Raw genomic sequence first — 19,089 nt, 5'->3', positions numbered from 1 at the left:
GAATGGGAGAAGCTGGCAGTGAAGCTCATGATGACTTAATAAGAAACTTAAGAGGATCGAGGGAGCTAGGTGGTCCAAAAGACAGGATGTACTTCCAAAGTAGAAAGCATTGGCTGGTTTCTCAGCTGATGATTTCAGTAGAGGTATCCTAGTTTATATCGGGTGAAGTACAGGACCTACCCATCCAGAGACCTGGGTGTGCAGATGCACTTTAGTTACTATGCAAAACATCTCTGAGTATTCATAAATTCGTCTAATTTCTGATGTTGACTCCATAGTCACTTCATTGTATTGGCCAAATTTTCCTTGACTGTCAGAGACAAGGGTCTGAAGCACCATCTGCCAGAAATGATATTTAGTGCCCAAGCTTGTGGTTAGTAACGTATCACCCTTAACCCTGTAGAGCTCATGTCTGATCCTTGCTGACAGGTGGAGTTATCCGAGAGGTATTCTGTGGCATCGGAGAGTGGGAGCAGCACAGACAGCCACCCAGAGCCTGCTGAAACAAAAGATGGTAAAATAAACTAATATTTTAATCTCAATAAAATGCTACAGACTGTCTTTCAGGGGTGTAGGTTGTAGCCGTGTTGGTCTAAGGACATAAGCAGACAAGATCCTTTGGGTAATTCTGATATCTTGTATTAGACCAGATCAAATAGTTGGAAGCTATTCTTCTTTGCAAGCTTTCAGGTACAAATACCCTTCAACAGGCTGAGGAACCATCTGCACAGGCCAACCGCAGATGCTTCCTCACCTGACGAAGGGTATTTGTACCCAAAAACTTGCAAAGAAGGATTTTCCCACCTATTTGAGTTGGTCTAATAAAAGATAACAGCCTATCTTTACTATCTCACTGGTGTGTTGTGAGGACAAATACATTTTAAAAGATCGTGAGGGGTTCAGATGTTAACGGAGGCAAACAGAGCTCCCAAAGGTGTCGTAGTGTGAACGTGGCTGGTGCGTGAAGTCTGGGCGGTTTAGATGTTCAACCAAGAATAGGGGCCATAATTATTATAGGCTCATTTTAGATATTCGCTGGTGGGCATTGTGGATCTAAAAAATGCAGCCACCGCCAGCTAGCACGGTATTAGGATTACATGTCCACTTCAAAGGCAGCTGTAGATATGTTCGCCCGTAATCTTGAAAGCATGGTGTGCCTACTGCATGTTTCTTTCTTCATTCTGACTAGTTAAGAAGAAGGGGACGTCGGGACTGAAACTGAGCAACCTGATGAACCTTGGGAGAAAAAAATCCAGCTCACTGGAGAGTCCAGAGAGATCTCTGGAAACTTCCAGTAAGTGGCAGGCATGATGTGTCTTATGATGTGAACAGAGCATACCACAGATAATGGTGCTTGAAGGCTGATTTGGGGGGTGTGGGGGAGACAGTGGGGTACAGTAGCCCCAGGAGACCATGTATAGGGGGGACATCACTGTGCTTTCCTTCTCTGAAATTGGCTTAGGATATTCAGCAAGAAATTTTTGTGTGGATAGTCAAGCTTTGAGCAGACAGCTTTGGATAATCTCTGACCAAGGCTCCATGGCTGGTTTGCTGCTCTGACCCTAATCTGAACTCCAAAGATCAAATTTTTTACTAGGTTTCCACCCATGGGAAAACCTAGCTTCAAACCTTTGGTGTTAACCTATACCTAGTAATCTCTCTTCCTTTTATACATCAGTAAGCCAAGGACCGAACACATGCGAATTGAAATACTGGGCTAATGTAGAAGTAGTGAGTGCCATTTTTATGCCTAGGTCCTGATGCAGTGAAAGATGGTACTGCGCTGACATGTGCGTGCTTGCTTGCAGGTTATCTGAACATGCTAGTGAACAGCCAGTGGAAGTCCCGCTGGTGTCAAGTGAAAGATGGTCATCTCCATTTCTACCAGGACAAGAACAGAAGCAAAAGTGCTCAGCAGCCCCTAAACTTGGCAGGCTGTGAAGTTGTTCCAGAGCCAAGCCCCGACCACCTCTACTCCTTCCGTGTCCTCCACAGTGGGGAAGAGCTCATCATGTTAGAGGTAGGATATCAACCTCCCCATCTGATGCTGCTCTAACTCATCTGCCAAGGATATCTTCTTTGCTTAGAGACTTCCCACTGACCTGAGGCTGAATTCAGCCCAAGATCAGGTCCCTTTACTTGCAGGACAGATAGAAATGCTAAGTCTTTTAGGACTGCTATTGACTAGAAACAGAGGAGGGTTTCTTTATATGATGAGGAACAGTGATAGGCATGTTGACATGTTTATACCAGTGTAATTGGTATAACACCAGTGTTAAAGAAATAGCAGCTAAGGGGACTGATCTCAAACCAGGGTAATTTTGCCCAATCTACTGGAGAATTACCCCTGAAAGACTCATGGAGAAAATAGCCTGGGTGTAAATTACACTGGTTTAGGTGTCATGCGTCTGTGTCCATCCTGGATTAGCCATACTAAAGACAAATAGGTTATTACCTGCAAATAGGCAGGATAGTTATATATCTGTTCATTCCTGATAGCAATGTTATTAGGATACAAAAGATGCACTTTACACTGGGGCACGTCTCTCTTCGGTTGGGATAAGTTGGCATTGCTCCATTGACCTGATACCCTTTTACACCAACTGAAGATCAGGCCCAGAAAGGGCAAGTAAACCTACTTTCACTTGCCTGCATCCAGGATTGTTACTTTTCTAATCTTAGTTTTCTCTGACGACAGCACGGTTATAGTAGGAGGAGGACAATGTGAGCAATTTCCTGTATTTTCCTGCGGGTGGAATATTTATAGCCAAACAACGGGCTTGAAATGACTGCCACAGTGCCTGGAGGTGTTTTGTTTAGCTCCCGAATCACAGTCCGCCTGAGCTGTCCGGTGAATCCTGGCCAGCCCCTTTGCACACAAGTCTAGCAGGTGCAAAAGCCAACAACAAGCTTGGAAAAATAGCAATAGCTGGCACAGGCATGAAATGGCACTTCCTCAGACTGCCACGCTCATGGCACAGGTGGATTAGTTCATGTCCAGGCAGCATTGGAAATTGTCCTATTTTAAAACAGACAGAAGCTCAAAATACAGATCCCACATTCCCCCCCTCCCCCATGTAATTAAAACCTGTTTAATTCTAGGGCTATAAAGAGCTGGTAATATTCATTACCAGGCACCCTCCAAGGTTAACTGGTTTCGATTCACGCGGATTCACTTACCCTGAATTTTGTTTTGAGTTTGCTGTTTGAACCCCCCCAAAATCTCCAAAAAAAAAGAAAAAAAGCTTTGCATGTTTCTGCCTGTTGCTGTATTTCATTTGGAAACCATCGACAATCATGAGTTGTTTGGAGTTCTCCGTTAGACAATTGCCCAGCCTAGAAATGGTGAATCCTCCAAAATATCAGGCAGTTTGTATCAAGGGTTTTAGCGGTCTGTGATCAAGTATCTTGATCGTACCAAATGGAGACGAGATTTCAGTCCTGTCCAAGTTCACGCAACGTTTGAATCCCATATCCTGATCCAGCCTCATCCAAAGCTACGAAGCTTGAACTTGGCACTTGTAAGGCTGGATTTCATCCTGCAAGTTTTGCCCTTAGCAAAGTTTTGGAAATCTCACCACTGCCCTCTGCTGGCGAAGGGCTGAAAGTACAGCCATGCTAAAGTTGAACGGGATTCAGGTTTCATCCCGTTACAGGGTAAACCCCAAACTCTCGATGCTGGCCTTGGCAAGAGGTTAAATGAGGAGCAGCTTGTCAAAATATTTTGATTTCAGATGTAAAGGTTAAATCTGCCGGTTTAAATCTACATCGCAAAACCATTCACTTTTATCACTGCAGTTTCTGACAAGTTTATGGCCTAACGCACATCAAGCGTAAGTCCGGGTGCTGCTGAGAAGCAGTCCTTGGTAGTGACAGCAATCTGGTTTCTTTCTAGGCCAAGTCATCTGAGGAAATGGGCCATTGGCTGGGCCTCCTCTTATCAGAGTCGGGCTCAAAAACAGACCCGGAAGATTTTACCTACGATTATGTGGATGCTGACCGGATTTCCTGCATCGTGAGTGCTGCAAAGAATTCCTTCTTGTAAGTAAACCCAGTCCCTGCAACTCCACCTTACGGGCAGCTAGAGTTGGTGGCTAACAGGGGTGAGAATGGACCCTGGCCCCGAGCTGGAGGTTGGCGATCCTAGCTCCGTCACGGAGACTTTGGAGGGTGCAGCCCTCAGGGGTGGGCCTGGAAACTCCTTGAAGCATGGATGGGAACACCTGGAGTCCCTGCAGCTTTTACAGCTGTGCCACCTTGGATGTTCGCAGCCTAATGCAGAGGAAGTACACGGAGCCGAACACCTACATCGATAACCTGCCACAGGAAAGAGCACAGGAGGAGGAGCTATACGATGACGTGGACCTGCCGGAGGTGATCACAGTAAGGTTTTACAGCCCCGCTAGCCTTCTGCTCTGGGGGCATTTTGTTTAGCCCTCTTCGCAGAGCAGCAGAAAGAGTGAGACTAGTTTTAAAAGCTGCAGGTGGTGATGAGCTGGTGTGACTCTGATGGTATTCATTTATGAGACCGTCCCTGGAGCACTCGCTCTTAGACGATAAATTGCACTGAACCGTGTAGCCACGAGATGGCAGCCTTGGGGTTACAGTCTGCTCATAGCAGTGCTGTATGGCATAGGTACCTTGGGAGCAGTGCGATGGAGTACATCCGTGATAAAGGACAAAGCCCTGTCTGTACAGCCAAGAAACACATTAGCCCTTTTTTGCTCGTTCCTGCAGCGGCTGCTTTCAACCCGCCCTGAGCCCACGTTGTCTAGAATACAGTTTGCACGTTCTTGAGACGCTGCCAGTGTTTCTTATTCCTAGATGTATAATGTTGTATTTGGCTGAATCAGAAAGGGAATTTTGATTGAATGGGCCTCAAAGAAGCAAGCAGCTTGTATCGCTCTATATGACTGCCTCTCCTGTTAATTGCCTCTCCATCAAGTTGTCACCTGCACATTTTAGTCCACAGTGATTATAGTTAGTTGGACATTACGGATGAGGATATTGAACAGCAGCGGGCCTGGCACCGAGCCCTCCAGGATGCCCATAGGAATACCCCCATTTGCTTGTGACACCTACCAGCTCCTTGTTATGAAGCCTTGGGTTTTCCAGCAGGACAGAAATTTCCTCCACTAACTGCTTTGTGCATTTGAAAATCTCCCCATTCATACCTTAATTCAATTAGGCATTCATACCACTAAAGAGCACTACATTAAACTAGTCGATAAGGGACACGATCCTCAAAAGCCCCATTTTCAGAGTTGTAAAGTGAACTCAGGGGAAGCTAAACACCTAAATACCATTTAAAATTTGGTGCTTTGGTACATAGGTTGGTTTTCAGTGAGGCTTGAAAGGCCAAGTGATTTTCTGCTTCTGGGCTACTTAAGCACTTACGAAAAATTCACTCCGAGTCACCCAAAGCAACGCTGTGACTTCCACGAGTCCATGCCTGCCTTTCTGGATGCACCAGGGTTTCGCTGCGTTGTTCTCATATTATGTATTCTCTTCTGCAGGAAGAAATATCCCAAAGTGAAAGCAAATGCGAAGGAGACCAAGACAGGGTGTACCTAGACCTCACGCCGATGAGGTCTTTCCTGCACAGCGTTGCCAAGAAGGAGACGGAGGCTTCACCTTTAAGTTCTCCATCGCTGGGGAGGGCTAGCAATAAGACAACAGCAGACAACGCGACAGACCCATCCTCAGCGGCTACGGAAGCAGAACCCTGTCAAAAGCCGGTGGATGCCCCTGACCAGGTGCTTTCATGGCCCCAGTGATGGTCATCATCAGCTGATTTTAAAAACAATTTATTCTGAAGCATTTTTCCCCCCTCAGCAGAAACCTCAGAAGACGGAGCCAGAAGAGCCAGTGCCGCAGACAACCGCTGTTAAAATCCAGACGCAGCAGCAGAAAATTGCCTTTCCTCAGAGCAGTCCTGAGATCACAGCTGCCACCACAATCCTGGCCAGCCCGCCTGCTCCGAAGGAGAAGATAGACCGTGCCAAGGTGACGAGCACAGGTGGGTCGCGTAGCCATAGGACTGCCTAGCCACAGGAGATGGCAGGAAGGGGCACAACATTAACCCACCTCCCAGTGGTGAAACTTTTCTGCAGAATTAACCGGTTTAGCTGACCTTAGAGTGATTTTCTTTTTCTTTCCCTGTGTATTTAAGCTTGTAGTGGTGGGAGCTAACCTTGCAAAGCACTGAAAGGCCCTTCAGTCTTTCTTCAGTCATTTCAGCCAGGGCCTAGCTTTTTTACACTGATGCTTAGCAAAGTTTTTGTCCACTGGGAGACCTCCAATAAGGCTTGGAAAGACCCAAGGCATGACAGGAGGTGAAAGAGAGAATCCCGTGTGCTTGCTGGTGGGTTTTAGACGCAGTGTCAACCTGGGCCACTTCTGTAAAATGGGCTTGCAGGAGAGGCCTGTTGCAGTTGTCAATAATTTATTTGCCTCCGGATTGAAAGCCTTGACAAGAGAATCATAATAGGAAAACATGCCCTTGTAGACTCCAAATTAACACTTTTGCTTAGTGGAGGCTGGAGGGAGGATACAAAGTTAGGTTAGGTTTGCATTCTGAAACCAGGAATCTCCCACATCCAAATTAAGCATGGCATGAATAAAGGAGAATAGCAGTAGGCAACGTCTCTGAGTCACAGGGATGGTTTCCCCATAAGGGATTATAGGAGGAGGCTGGGGAACTTTCTGGTATGATGATAAACCGCAGTACTTGGGTAAATCTGTTTTGGAAGAGATCCCGGATACACTGCTGGACCCTGAGACCACGCGCCATCCCCCTGGGCCTCAAGGAGGCGGCTGTGGATAAGGACTTGTAAAACAAGACACAAAAGAGAGATGTTTGAGATGCAGAAAACACAGCGTGTCTGATCCAGAGGGAACAGTTGGATGTCTTGAAATGTGTCGGAGCTTTTCTTTCGACTGTAACTAAACGGAGGGCCCTTTGTGGTATTTGTATTAGCTTGTCCTCGAGCTCTTCCTTTTGTTTGAAAATGCTTTTCTTATAGCAAGGCCAGGCAAAAGGGGTGCTTTTACTTTGCAGCCGCTGCTCTGACTGAGGGATAGTGTGAGCTAGTGAGCTCAGACTTCAGTAACAGTTTTCTTAGCACAGGCTGCAAACCATGCCCGAGAAGGGAGGTGAGGAAGGTCAGGAGGAGGCTGACAAGAAAACTGAATGGTGGTTACTCAGGAAACAGGAAGTTTCCTCTCCATATTTCACATGGGAATGACAGAGGCAAGAAAAGGGGCTGAATGAGGTGAGGAACTTGATTTAGCAGGGTAGGGCTGACATTCAGGGAAGGGCTTTCATGCATCAGAAGCAGCCTGGAGACACCAGTAAGATAGCCGGATAGGCTGGTGTCACTGGTTAAAAGGAGTTTAATATGGGAAGAGACATAACACAGACTGTTGAACCTGGCTCTAGCCCTCGCAGCCTTTGACCTCTCTGCCTCCGCTCCTGCCATGTGTAAAATGGGCACAACAATGATATTAGTTACAGGCCTGGCACTCCCTGTGAGGTCTAAGGCATCTGGTTTGAGGCTCCTGGAGCAGTTTGATTTGGGTTTCCCTGCTCTACCGAGAACCTGCCAGCTTTCTTGTCCCTTGACTGACCACTGTGCCTTGGCTCAGCTTGACTTTGTTCATGTGTTTGAAGCAGCAGTGGAAACCAAACTGGGCAAGAACCGGACCGAGGCCGAGGTGAAGCGCTACACTGAAGAAAAAGAGCGCCTGGAGAAAGAAAAAGAAGACATCCGTTCTCAGCTGACCCAGCTCCGGAAACAGAAACGGGAACTGAAGGAGACTTTAGCTAGCTGCACAGGTAGGATACCAGGAAAGCTCCTGCTCAAAGGCACAAGGGCCAGAAGTGTCCTGATGGAGACCAAGCAGCAATGGGCTAGGACACCTGTGTAAGACTGGGAAAACAGCCTGTGGGAGCTGGGAGACTTATCTTAAAAGTTCACATAACATCTGAACTGAACCACATGATGGAGACTGGAAGGGTGGGCAAGGGAGACACCATGGGTTGTGTGTTGTAGGGACAACATTTAGCAATATGTTTTGCTCACTTGCTATGCACTTGAGCTGTGAGGAGGGGCTATATGCAAATACCATGGGTCTACAAGGCACCTAGTTAGATCATGAGTACTTGCAGCGCCTTCTCCCTGGAGCTGGCCACCTGAGGAAGATGTAACCACATGCACATTCAGCCACTATGTGCTAGATGCACTTGACTGTAGAGTAATATGTGATTTTTAATTCCTTCTTCCACTTCAGTAACCCACACAAGTCCTTTCATTTCTTATACCGGTCCCCCCAATCCCAGCACATTGAGTTATTGAAGAACAGTTGCCCACATCTTCCTATAACAGCACCTTGTTTGAGCAGAGGTGTAGAAATCATGCTTTATTAGCCTTTCCTCTCTTCTTCTGCCCAATAAACAGAACGCCTGATTCTTGAACAGTGACTTGGGCATGGGACAGCTATGAGCACCCTAGTGCCAGTCGATCAGCTGGTGTGTCTTCTTCCCTCTGCAGATAAGAGCATACTGGCTACCACAGAGGAGAAGCTGAAGGAGATCGAGGAGGCATGCAAAAGGAAAGAGAGCAGGAGGGTGGACCTGGAACTGAGCCTTGTGGAAGTGAAAGAAAACCTGAAGAAAGCAGAGTCTGGCCCAGTGACACTCGGCACAGCCGTGGACACCACACACCTGGAGAACGCGGCCCCCAAGGTACATGCACTGCTCTGTAGCTGTTTCCTGGCAGCTGTTTCCTGAGCTTTATCTTCAAGACCAGTTCTGGCTGGAAACAGGAGTTTTTTGCACCTCCCCTTCCACAGCTAGAGTTGGACTCGAAACCTAGAGTCCAGATCACAACACCCCAGTATTTCAAAAACATCTGGACAAGAAGAGAGGAAGGGCACTTGTCTGGGATCCAGGAGACCAAGCTAATGCTTTGCTCTGACACAGATTTCCTGTTGAAGCTTGGACCCAAATCTTCATGCAGCATTTAGGGGCTTAATTCCTACGAAGCCAAATCGAGCCATTGAAGAGTCTAGGCCCATCTGCTGGTACCTGGTTACCCTTCTATATAACATGAGTAGAGAGAAGTAGTTAGCCATGCTAGTCTGAATTTAGGCAGAAGGCAGGGCAGGCATAAGGTTCGTAGTCCATGAGTTTTGTCAGGTGTTATGAATAGACTTGAAGAGACCAGGAGTACTAAACAGAAAGGAATAAAGTAATTTAAATACAAAGGACAGGCAAAGGGGAAGAAGGGACAGCCAAGATGGAGATTTAACTCACTAAGGAACATACAGATTATAAAAGCTAATCCAGGTAATGGAAGAAGACTCCAGAAACTCGGTTGCAACCCTATTTAATGCCGTCCAGGTTGTGGATGGCATCTTGTTTTACAGTTCTGCATTCAAGCTGGATTTTAAAGTTTTGTTAAGAACAACATTTTGTTAAGTTTTGTTTTTTTAAGAACAGCTCCTCTGCGGCTAGTGATGGCTCCTCTCCAAGGAGGTTCAAATATTCTGCCACAGGCTTGTGTCTTTTTCTAGGACTCAAATATTCTGCCACAGGCTTGTGTCTTTTTTTAGAAATGATGTCAAATCAGTGTCCATTCATTCTTACGTGCAGGGATTGCCACGTCTGTCCTGTGTAGAAAGTAGAGGGGCACTGTAAGCAAGTATATGACATTGGTAGAGGACCAGGTGAATGAACTGTTATAATCTGTGTCTTTCCAATGGGAGCCAGATAAATACCTTAGCTCCAGATTTTGCCATTTGGGTCCATGTCTTCTCATGTTGGTCCATATTCATGGCTAGAACAGAAGTGGGGTAGCCCAGTAGGCTGATGTGATGAGCATAGATATTACAGACCAAAACGACCTCTTTGGTCACTGATACTTAACTATGAAGAATTAAAGTCCCATGGCAGCAAAATACAAGATGCTTCTTGAGCGTGGTTGTAATGCGTGCGTCAGGCCACTGCAGGCCAAACTCAGCATCATTGCTGTGTTGATACCTCAGCACAAATGAGCTTTAAATGCTCTGCTAAACATTATGGTAGTTTCAAAGATTGCTAATGAAGTGTGAAAAATGTGGCAAAATCAAATCTTCATCTCCTCTGTTACTGATCATTGTGAATGCAGGTAAAAGTTGCCAGCCCAGCAAGCAGCGCAGACAACTCCCCAGTTAACTCAGCAACAGCTTTAAAGAACAGGCCGCTATCCGTCATGGTAACAGGAAAAGGCACAGTTCTACAGAAAGCTAAGGTAAAGTGCGGTTTATCGTGGTCCGTCAAAATAAACCCCTGGGAACGAACCGCTGCGTATCCTCAGCTATTTTATACTTGTCAAGTCATCAGACTGCACTCTTCTTCCCCTTTTCTTTCTAAGTCCTTTGCTTTTCACCTTTCCTCCTCAGTGCTTGAGGACAGCGATTGCTTTGTGTTAATAACTGACCTGGGAACGGCAGGAATGAGAACCTCTCTTCATTCGTGGTCCATTGTTCAAAGCTGATTAACCTGACTTGTGGCTTTGATTACCTTGGCAGGCATCTTCACCTGGAACAGGTCTAACTGCAAGTTCATTTCCTTCCTGTGGTTTTTAGAAATCTCAATATTTACACAACCAAATTTAAACTGAGCAGCACTGGTCATACTGAAGGCAGCTTAAATGAATGAGCCAAACATTAAATACAAACCACTTAACTGAACCTGCAGTAATTCAGTCTACTAAGGAGGGTGACAGGATGCATGCCAGCTTCTCCTTGAGGGGGAGTAGGCAGAGGGAGCTGGTAGATATGATAGGAGGGACAGGACAGGAGCTGATCTGGTTTACTTTCAGCAGGGCTCTTGATGCACAGGATGACCTTGGGAAAGTAGTGTCACCTTTTTTTAGTTTCCTATAAAAGCCTGGGTAGTAATACTTGGCAACTTTTTTTAAACACTTGACTGAGAAGTAGCTTCAACACTTGCAGTATTTATTTACTTTATTTTCATTAGTGTTTAGTGATTTTGGAAATCAGGCTTAAGGTACTTAAATGGATCCTAGTTTTCAGAGGTGGGCGCACACTGCAGTTGCAGGGCAGGTCTCTCAAGGGGCTACGTGAGCTAATCAGACCAAAACCAACGTGCACAAGTGTACTAGACACTTGTGAAACTGCAGGCCCGTACACGTAATGGGAATCTGCAAGCTTTGACAAGTAGGAAAACGTTCTCTCAGTGCAGGAAGCTTGTAGACTTCTCTTCCTAATCCTGTATTCGACACCCCATCATTAAAGGGAGGTCCAGGCAAGCCAAGCTATTTTGGCACTTAGAAATACCAGCTTTTAGACAGTGGTGCACAAGGGAGTGGCGTGGCCAGCATCACATCCAAGCCATTTTTGGCTCCCTGGCCTGAATGACCAAGCCAGGAGAGGACAGCATTAGATATGTGTCCAAGTCTTGAGCTTCCCTTAGTCCATAGCTCCAGAGTCCATAGTTCTGCCACCATCCTGTCCTGGCATGGACGTATGGATAAAACGGGCAAATGAGACTATGCCCTGAGGGGAAATGGGCTGAGCCTTCCTCAGCTCTTTCCTCAAACTTACATTTCACTTGACTGTCTACTGTGGTTTTCCTTTCCAGTGGAAGATGTTTCCACTCTTCTTAGTGTCTGTGATGTTGCCACCTTCTCTGCAAGTAAAGTGCTGTGGACTATATAGCATGTGGACAGAGGTAGCAAAGGAGAAGTTTCAAAGGGCCAGCTGGACAAATGCACAAGCCCTTTGAAATGGGCAAAAAGTGGCTGAAGCACTTCAAAACAGAACCTCTTTAAATGCCACTTCTGTCTGCACCCATAGTTGGTACCATCACTATACACCCTTAGCAGAGGGAGCCTGGAAAAAAAAAAAGAAAATCAAAGAATCATAGAAAATTAGGGTTGGAAGGGACCTTAGGAGGTCATCTAGTCCCCTGCTCAAAGCAGAACCAGCCCCAACAAGTTCATCCCAGCCAAGGCTTTGTCTAGCCAGGTCTTAAAAGCCTCCCAGGATGCAGCTTCCACCACCTCTCTGGGTAACCTGTTCCAGTGATTTACTACCCTCCTAGTGAGAGAGTTTTTCCTATATATCCAACCTAAACTTCCCTTGCTGCGTCTAGAGACCGTTGCTCCTTTTTCTGTCATCTGCCACCACCGAGAACAGTGCTATAGGTGGATGCTGATGACTGCATTATATTGAGGCTCATGCTATTTGATTCCTTTCTGCAGCACTCAGTACAGAGGTCTCTCTTCTCCATAACTTATTTTTGTTCTTTGGCAGGAATGGGAGAAGAAAGGCGCTAGTTAGAAAAGGCATATGTCTTCAAGAATGGACTAAAAAGACTAGACTCGCCAATGCTTGGACATCAGAATTCAACCATCTGTAGGTAGAGGCTGGGCTAGAAAGGCTAAAATACCCACCGATGCCTCCACCCCGTGTCATTGGCTCAGAAGAAATGATGGAGTTGGACAGTCTCCCTTACCATCTTAATTCAAAATGGTCCTGCTCTTTCCAGCCAAGTCCTATTGTGTAGCTAAGAGAATAACACAAGCGGCACCCTTGCGTCATACTCCTAACCTGACCAATGTACACAAGAATGTTACTGTACATATGGATGTTTTGTGTATTTCTACTCTGAAGTTTTATCATTTGTCTTAAGGTTTCTATATTAGCAATAGCTCCATTACTGGTGGAATCCGAGTGGAGACCTATTGCTCTTGTTGCTTACGCACCAGGATCCCCAACTTTCTGCAGCAGACTCGTACCAGATCACCAGACAAAAGCTGACTCGTCTCAGCCTATTGCCAGCTGCTGCCCATGGTCTTGTCTGCACCAAAGCTGAGTTTCTCTAGACAAATGAAAAGTTGAGAAGCCCAAACTCTACCGAGTGAAATGTGTGCAACCAAATTGGAAGCAAGCAGCAGCCCTACCCAAGAACCCAGCACGGCAACTCACCATCAGGTTGAGATGGACAGCTAAGAGTCAACTTACACTTATCCCAAGATTTGTACTCAAGTGCTTGTCTCTGTAACTGGGAATGAGCATGGTCATCATCACTTTCCTTGGAGAAGTTTGATTTCCCAGAAGTGAAGACAATCAAGACCTTCCTCCTGTTTTTGGCCAGCGGAAACCTGGTACCCAGAAAGATCCCCTAAAGCTGCCGAAAGCAAGTTGGACTCATTTTCCTTCATAAAGATGTTGAGCTTCTTCAAAGAGACAAACTGAGGAGGGTAGTTGTCACCTCAATTTTACCTGCGAGGGCTGGAAGCAGAGATGGGCCTGCATACCCTCAGGCGGGCAACTTCGAGATCTGGATCCATCTTTCACAGATGACCATTTCAAGAGGCCGGTTCTTCCTCCCACGATGTGAATGCTCTTTGCTGGTTTGGAGATTTTGGTCCAACTCTGAATGGCTTTTCTGGCACGTCTTTAGAGAGAGATGGCTTACAAGAGCTTATGGTCCAGTCACATTTGTGACGTCATTTTACCTTGTTTCTCTCTCTCTCTCTCTCTCTCTCACACGTGCACGCACACACTTTCAGGGGAGGTAGAGAAAACTTAGCAGCAGACAGACTGCAGGTCATCTCTCTGGCACTGAAGTTTACACAGCATCCCTTTCTTTTTTGCTGAAACAGTAGCACCGCAGTAGCTAAGGGGTTTAGGATTTTTTTTTTTATAGCTACTGAATTAACCCGAGCGAACCCCTGGTCTGCAGACTAGCTTGCATGCACAATCTTTCTACTATTGATTGACACAGCTCTTCTAAAGTGATAGCAGTGAAATGACATTCAGATCACTCACCTCTGGGAGGAAAGGGAGCTAGCTCCAGGGCCAGGCAGCTGCTCTCCTCCCCTGGCATCCTTCAGCCCCACCAAACTGGAAGTCTGCTTCACTAGCCCAGCCGGCTCTGATGGTCTCAGCCTTGCTCTGGCACCACAGAGGCTAAAGCAGTGGAGATAATGCAGGTGTGGGCCGTGTTAGCTTTTTCCTGGACTCACCCTTCCCGCAGACTGCCATGCCAGGGCAGCTCCCAGGGCCAGTCAGAAGGCACAGGGCCGTTGCAGAGAAAGCCCTGGTGCCCCACAGTTGGGGGCCAGCCCTGCAGTCTGTTCCTCACCCGCCCGCCCACCACAACGCGCCTTGACAAAGAGCAGGACGTATCCCCATGAGAGGATATATTCTAGACTTCAGCACTCTGCCTTATTAGCCAGCTCTGCCATGGTCAGAGGGGCAATTAAGGACAAGAAATGTTATTTCACTCATTCACTTCTGCTTTTAACTAGGTGCTTAAGAGGCTTTTTTGGACCAAGGCATACAGACTACCTGGAAAAGGTGTTCCAGGGAGTGGCAGGTTAGATGCAAAGGGGAAACAATAATCCTTTTTCCCTGTCTTATGCCAACCCTGCAGCTCCACAAGCCATCAGGCAGTACGTTCCCACAGGCTGAGATCCTCACCACAAAATGCCATGCAGCGGTACTACGTTTGCAGCTTCCGCATAAGCAGCCCTAGCACAGATTCGGGGGTTGAGCAGCAAAGTCTAGAGAGGGCAGTTATTTAGGCACATCCTTCCTGTTCTTGAAAGTTTTCCCTTAAGCGGTTGGATGAAATCAGAGCTTCAGAAAACAAGGGCCTCTGCCTCTACTCGCATCCTGCCACTGGTCTCTGATACGAAACTAATATGAAAAACAGATCCCATGCACCAGCTGCACCATGAAGGGCTTCTTTACCCCCCCCAGAGCATGCAGAGTGGGTCAGCATCCCCACCCAACTCATTTTCTATCCATCATGCATTTCCAGCCTCTCTATACCTTTGCTGTAACAACCAGCCTCAACTCTACAGTTTGGATATGGAAGGGTTGTCAGTCATTTCATACTCTACTCACCACACAGAAAGCGAAAGAACCCAAGCCATCGTTCTGACATCTTGGAGGAAACATCGCCATGAACTGTAGACAGAAATGGGAAAACCTTGCTTAATATTTTACTCCATGACCCAGGGCAATATAGATCACACCTGTTGGTCCATCTGTGTGTGTAGATATAGTACATCTGATCATCTTATTGTGGGACTGAGAACAGTACGAGTCCAGACCCAAATCCGTATTACGGCAACATGTTAAAATAGTATCTCTGTTGTCCCACTGTCTTCCTAATTCAAGGCCATTCTCCATTGTCATAACTGTGACCCGTCAAGTGGCTTTCGAGAGGTTTATAATAAAACATTGAGTATATTAAACGGAGCTGGCGGGCTTTTTTGTTTGTTTTTTTATGTGGTTTGTTCCAAAAAGGCAGAACCAACACCAGGAGTTTGGGTGACACGAATGTGACTGCACCCAAATTGCCAGATGTCCTCAAGCATGCTCTGTGTGTCCACCAGGTGGCAGGTTTGAGCCACTCGCTGTACATTTTAAGATGGAAAGGAGTTGCGGGGGGAGATGGGAAGACGCATGGATAAGATGGGAAATCAGTAACAAGGATTTCTTACCTAAACCTTGGCTTTACTCTAGAATAAAGAACCTAGTTATGTCAGTTTTGTAGGTATTTGTGATGCACAAATACCAAAAAAGAGTCACTTTGTCAGCGTAGCATCACCAAATCCATTCCTGGCTATAGCCAGCAGAGTGTATAAGACCAGCACAAGCTCTATGGGAATGCCTAGCTCAGCTCACCTAATATACCTGTCCACCTCTGATCCTCACAACTCGCACAGGGCTCACTGGGGTTATCACCAGCCTTGAGAAAGGGGCAGCCCATCACCTGAAGGACCAAATCAACAACACCTGGAGCTGGAGGGAAGTGGAGGAAACTTATCCCTCCGGCTGCGTGCACAGTGCCAGTGGCACAACTGTTATGGTCAGGCCCTCAATATAGACATAGGATGCTACCCAGCTATCTCTGATGTGCTATGCGACTCGAGGCACATGTAGACTAGCACACGACTGGTGTCATTTTGTATATAAACCTGATATAAATTAGACTGGTTCAAGAATGGACAAATGTGCCTCTATCCCAGGGTAGCAGCGCAGAGCAGACAGCTATTACAGCACCTTTTTCCTAGGTGGCAAGGGAGCCAGGTCTGTTTGCCTTCAGCAAATGGATATCCCAGGCTGGATATGGACAGATGATGCTTAAACCAGTGAGTGTCATTCAAGCAGGTAGATTTTTACTTCTAGTTCTTTTTGGAGTAGTTTTACAGCGTTTTAACTTTAGACAAAGCTACCACTAATAGCTAACATTAGTAGCCATGTGCAGTAGATGGGCGATGCCTTTTTTACACCGCTACACTGGTGTAAACATTTCCTCTCTCCATGCCCTTCCCTCCATACCTGGAAAACGATTTGAGATGCTCAGCAGAAAGGGTCCCACGGGGTAAAAGAGCAAACCCATTACACTCCACTGCCCAGTGACAGCAATAGCAGGGCATGCTTCTGTACACACAGCACTTAAGCGCCTAAATGGCAGCAGCTGTTACATTTGGCCTTTCCAAGCAATTCTTAACTTTTATAGAGCCTTGTTCCACTGCTTGGTGTTAAAAGCCCAATTCATCATCCCGAGCACAAGCATGCAAGGGAAGCATCTCCCCCTCCGAGTCATGCTGGTGGTAAAGCACACAGCCAGGAATAAAGGGAACGGCGCTTTCTCATACCAGGTCGTTCCACTGACATGAATAGGCATCTGCCCTTATGAAGGCAGGGCTTGTGGGATTGGACCTATGGACCGTCACAAGTTAATCACCTGATTTACTTTGCTCACCCCAGTGTTTTGATGAAAAAACTGGTTAATGTGCATGTGCCTGCGTGCATGGGTGCACGCGTGCACCTGATTTACTTTGCTCACCCCAGCGGCTTTATGAAGGAACTGGTTAATGTGGGCATGTGTGCGCGTGTGCGTGCACACAACATTCATGTCCTGGCTGCCCATCAAAGAAACAGCAGTGGGATTGACCAGACACGTATATAGTCCTGTAAAACAAACGTGTTAGCTCATTAATAAAACAAATAGCATGTTAACTCCTTGTGAGAAAGTCCTACACAAGTGCAGGAGCGTCCTGTCAAAACCAGGCTTTTCAAAAGTATGAAGTTAAAGCCTAATTCCAAAGTCCAGTAGAAAAGCTCCCTTTGAAGCACAACAGCCAGTGTCTTGGCCAGTTTTGAGTGCCTCTGAATATCTTAGGCTGAGAATTTAATACTGAAACACAACGGCAGTCCTGCCTAGAAACCACTTAAAGGACTGGATCCTCATTGTGCAAGGCACTGTACAGCACAGAGTAAGAGATAAGACCTTTACAGCTAGGACTGCCAGGCTCTGGAATAGGCTCCCAAGCAAGGAAGTGCTCTCTCCTACCTTGGGGGTCTTCAAGAGGAGGCTGGACAAATATTTGGCTGGGGTGATATGACCCCGGCACCCGTTCCTGCCCAGGGTGGGGGGTTGGACCTGATGATCTGTTTAGGTCTTCGGACCCTAAGCACTATCATACTATGATACTGTCCTTATACAGTGCACACACCTGCCCCCCAATGCCTTTGCATCTACACATCTACAGCCAAATCCTGTGCTCGCTGAAACAATAGGAGATGTATTCGGACCATATGTAACTGCACAGTATGCCAGAAAAAAGAATAGCTGCCGTTCCAGGAGAGCACCTGTTGCTACAAATCAAGGTTTTTTTCTTAATGGAGAAGTCACCCAAGCAGGAAAAGCACCAGCAAATCAAGGAAGGGGACAAGAAAGTAGTTTCTTTTCAGGTCTTTGGGGGGAAAGGGCTGCTGGGGTGCAGGGTTGCACGTAGAGAAGTACACAGCACTATAACCTGAAAGTACAGTCTCGTTCAGTATTTACTAAAAGGCAAGATCTTGCTGGTTTTAGCAAAGGTGCTTGGGGCAGGGGACTGGGAAAATAAAAAAGTTTAGACAATGAAATTTCTGGCCTTTGCACCCCAAGTTGCTACCAGAGCCAACACCTTGGATGGGAGAAGCCAAGGGACCAGCCGACATCCTGTGGGGCCAGGCTAATTCACGTTTGCACTAGTTACGCTGTCCCAAGTTATCACCTGCGACAAACTGGCACATCCCACCCTGGAAAGAGCTTTCCTTTCACCCGCTGCCAGACAGTAATTTATTACCAGCTTTGCAAAGCCCCCACCTTCCTGGTGATGGTGCCAGGTTGAAACAACCTTCCCAGCCTCAGGGACTGAGCTTCCCATGAAGTATTTTCTCATTAAGGGTTTCTGTTTGAATTCCAGCAAGGCTCCAGGAGTGAATTTAAAAAAAGGGGCCGCCTTGCAGCCCCAAGCCAGTGACGCTCTTTAATTAAAACGTGGGGCTGCAAGGTATTCGGGGCCTTTCTTGGCTGTTGTTTTTAAGTCTGAGTTAAAGAAACCAGCTCGGCTCCACCGACGCTTTCCAAACTCTTGATTTTTCTTTTCTTTTAAACAAAAGTTGCTTTCTTTCCATTTCACGAGCTGTTCCCTGCCTTGGCATGTGATGATGACCCCCCCCTCCCCTCCCCAAGTCATTCCTCCCACACTAAATGCGATCATTATACACACCTGCCTCACATCAAGTTTCAGGGAGTCACAGGTAAAGTATTATTTGGGGCAGTTCATTTGGTAACACTCTTGCCTCTTTCTACCACACCACAGCCCACCAGGTTTCAACCGTAGGTCCAGGGGTAGTAGCCTCACCCACCCTGGCGATCTGCAAAAAGCATCTCGACGCCCATCTTGCTGGGGTCATCCGTCTTTCCTGCCCAAGTGCAGGGGGGCTGGACCCGATGATCTTGTAAGGTCCCTTCCAGCCCCTAACAACTATGAGTCTAAATACTTCACCGGGTCTCTTTTCATATTGGCTGGACACCAGCAAACACCGCTCCAAGTGCAACAGCCCACCAGAGCCTGTAAGTCCCGTCTTGCAAACATGACTGGGTGAGAGGCAAGCAATCTCTGTCTGCAAGCACTGTGCCAGTGGGTAAGCGTTTGCCTGTCTGGGTGCAGACAGGAGGTACTGCAGGTGCTCCAGTGCATCTGGGATGCCACATGTGCTCATCAT

General features: G+C 46.8%; 1 protein-coding gene across 9 annotated transcripts in view; it reads left to right on the top strand.

Annotated features, from left to right (window-relative positions):
- Positions 1–15,278, top strand: part of AFAP1L2 (actin filament associated protein 1 like 2) — a 101,546-nt gene extending 86,268 nt beyond the window's left edge. For 3 of the 9 annotated variants that reach the window (XM_025192136.1, XM_025192135.1, XM_025192131.1), the window contains 11 exons: positions 430–514; positions 1,190–1,294; positions 1,809–2,020; positions 3,896–4,041; positions 4,272–4,383; positions 5,517–5,756; positions 5,836–6,019; positions 7,676–7,837; positions 8,553–8,746; positions 10,170–10,292; positions 10,444–12,003. In XM_025192136.1, coding sequence (XP_025047921.1) covers positions 430–514; positions 1,190–1,294; positions 1,809–2,020; positions 3,896–4,041; positions 4,272–4,383; positions 5,517–5,756; positions 5,836–6,019; positions 7,676–7,837; positions 8,553–8,746; positions 10,170–10,292; positions 10,444–10,473 — 1,593 coding nt within the window. In that variant the 3' untranslated portion in view covers positions 10,474–12,003. Of the gene's footprint in view, positions 1–429; positions 515–1,189; positions 1,295–1,808; positions 2,021–3,895; positions 4,042–4,271; positions 4,384–5,516; positions 5,757–5,835; positions 6,020–7,675; positions 7,838–8,552; positions 8,747–10,169; positions 10,293–10,443; positions 12,004–12,321 lie in introns of those variants that run through there. The other 6 variants (XM_025192137.1, XM_025192129.1, XM_025192134.1 and 3 more) reach the window with 4 other exon arrangements.
- Positions 15,279–19,089: the final 3,811 nt, after the last annotated feature.

This window comes from Alligator sinensis, unplaced genomic scaffold (assembly GCF_000455745.1).
Source record: "Alligator sinensis unplaced genomic scaffold, ASM45574v1 scaffold1026_1, whole genome shotgun sequence".
Classification (NCBI taxonomy): domain Eukaryota; kingdom Metazoa; phylum Chordata; order Crocodylia; family Alligatoridae; genus Alligator; species Alligator sinensis.
Note: the sequence above shows the minus strand (reverse complement) of the source record. Positions and strands in the feature narration are given on the sequence as shown.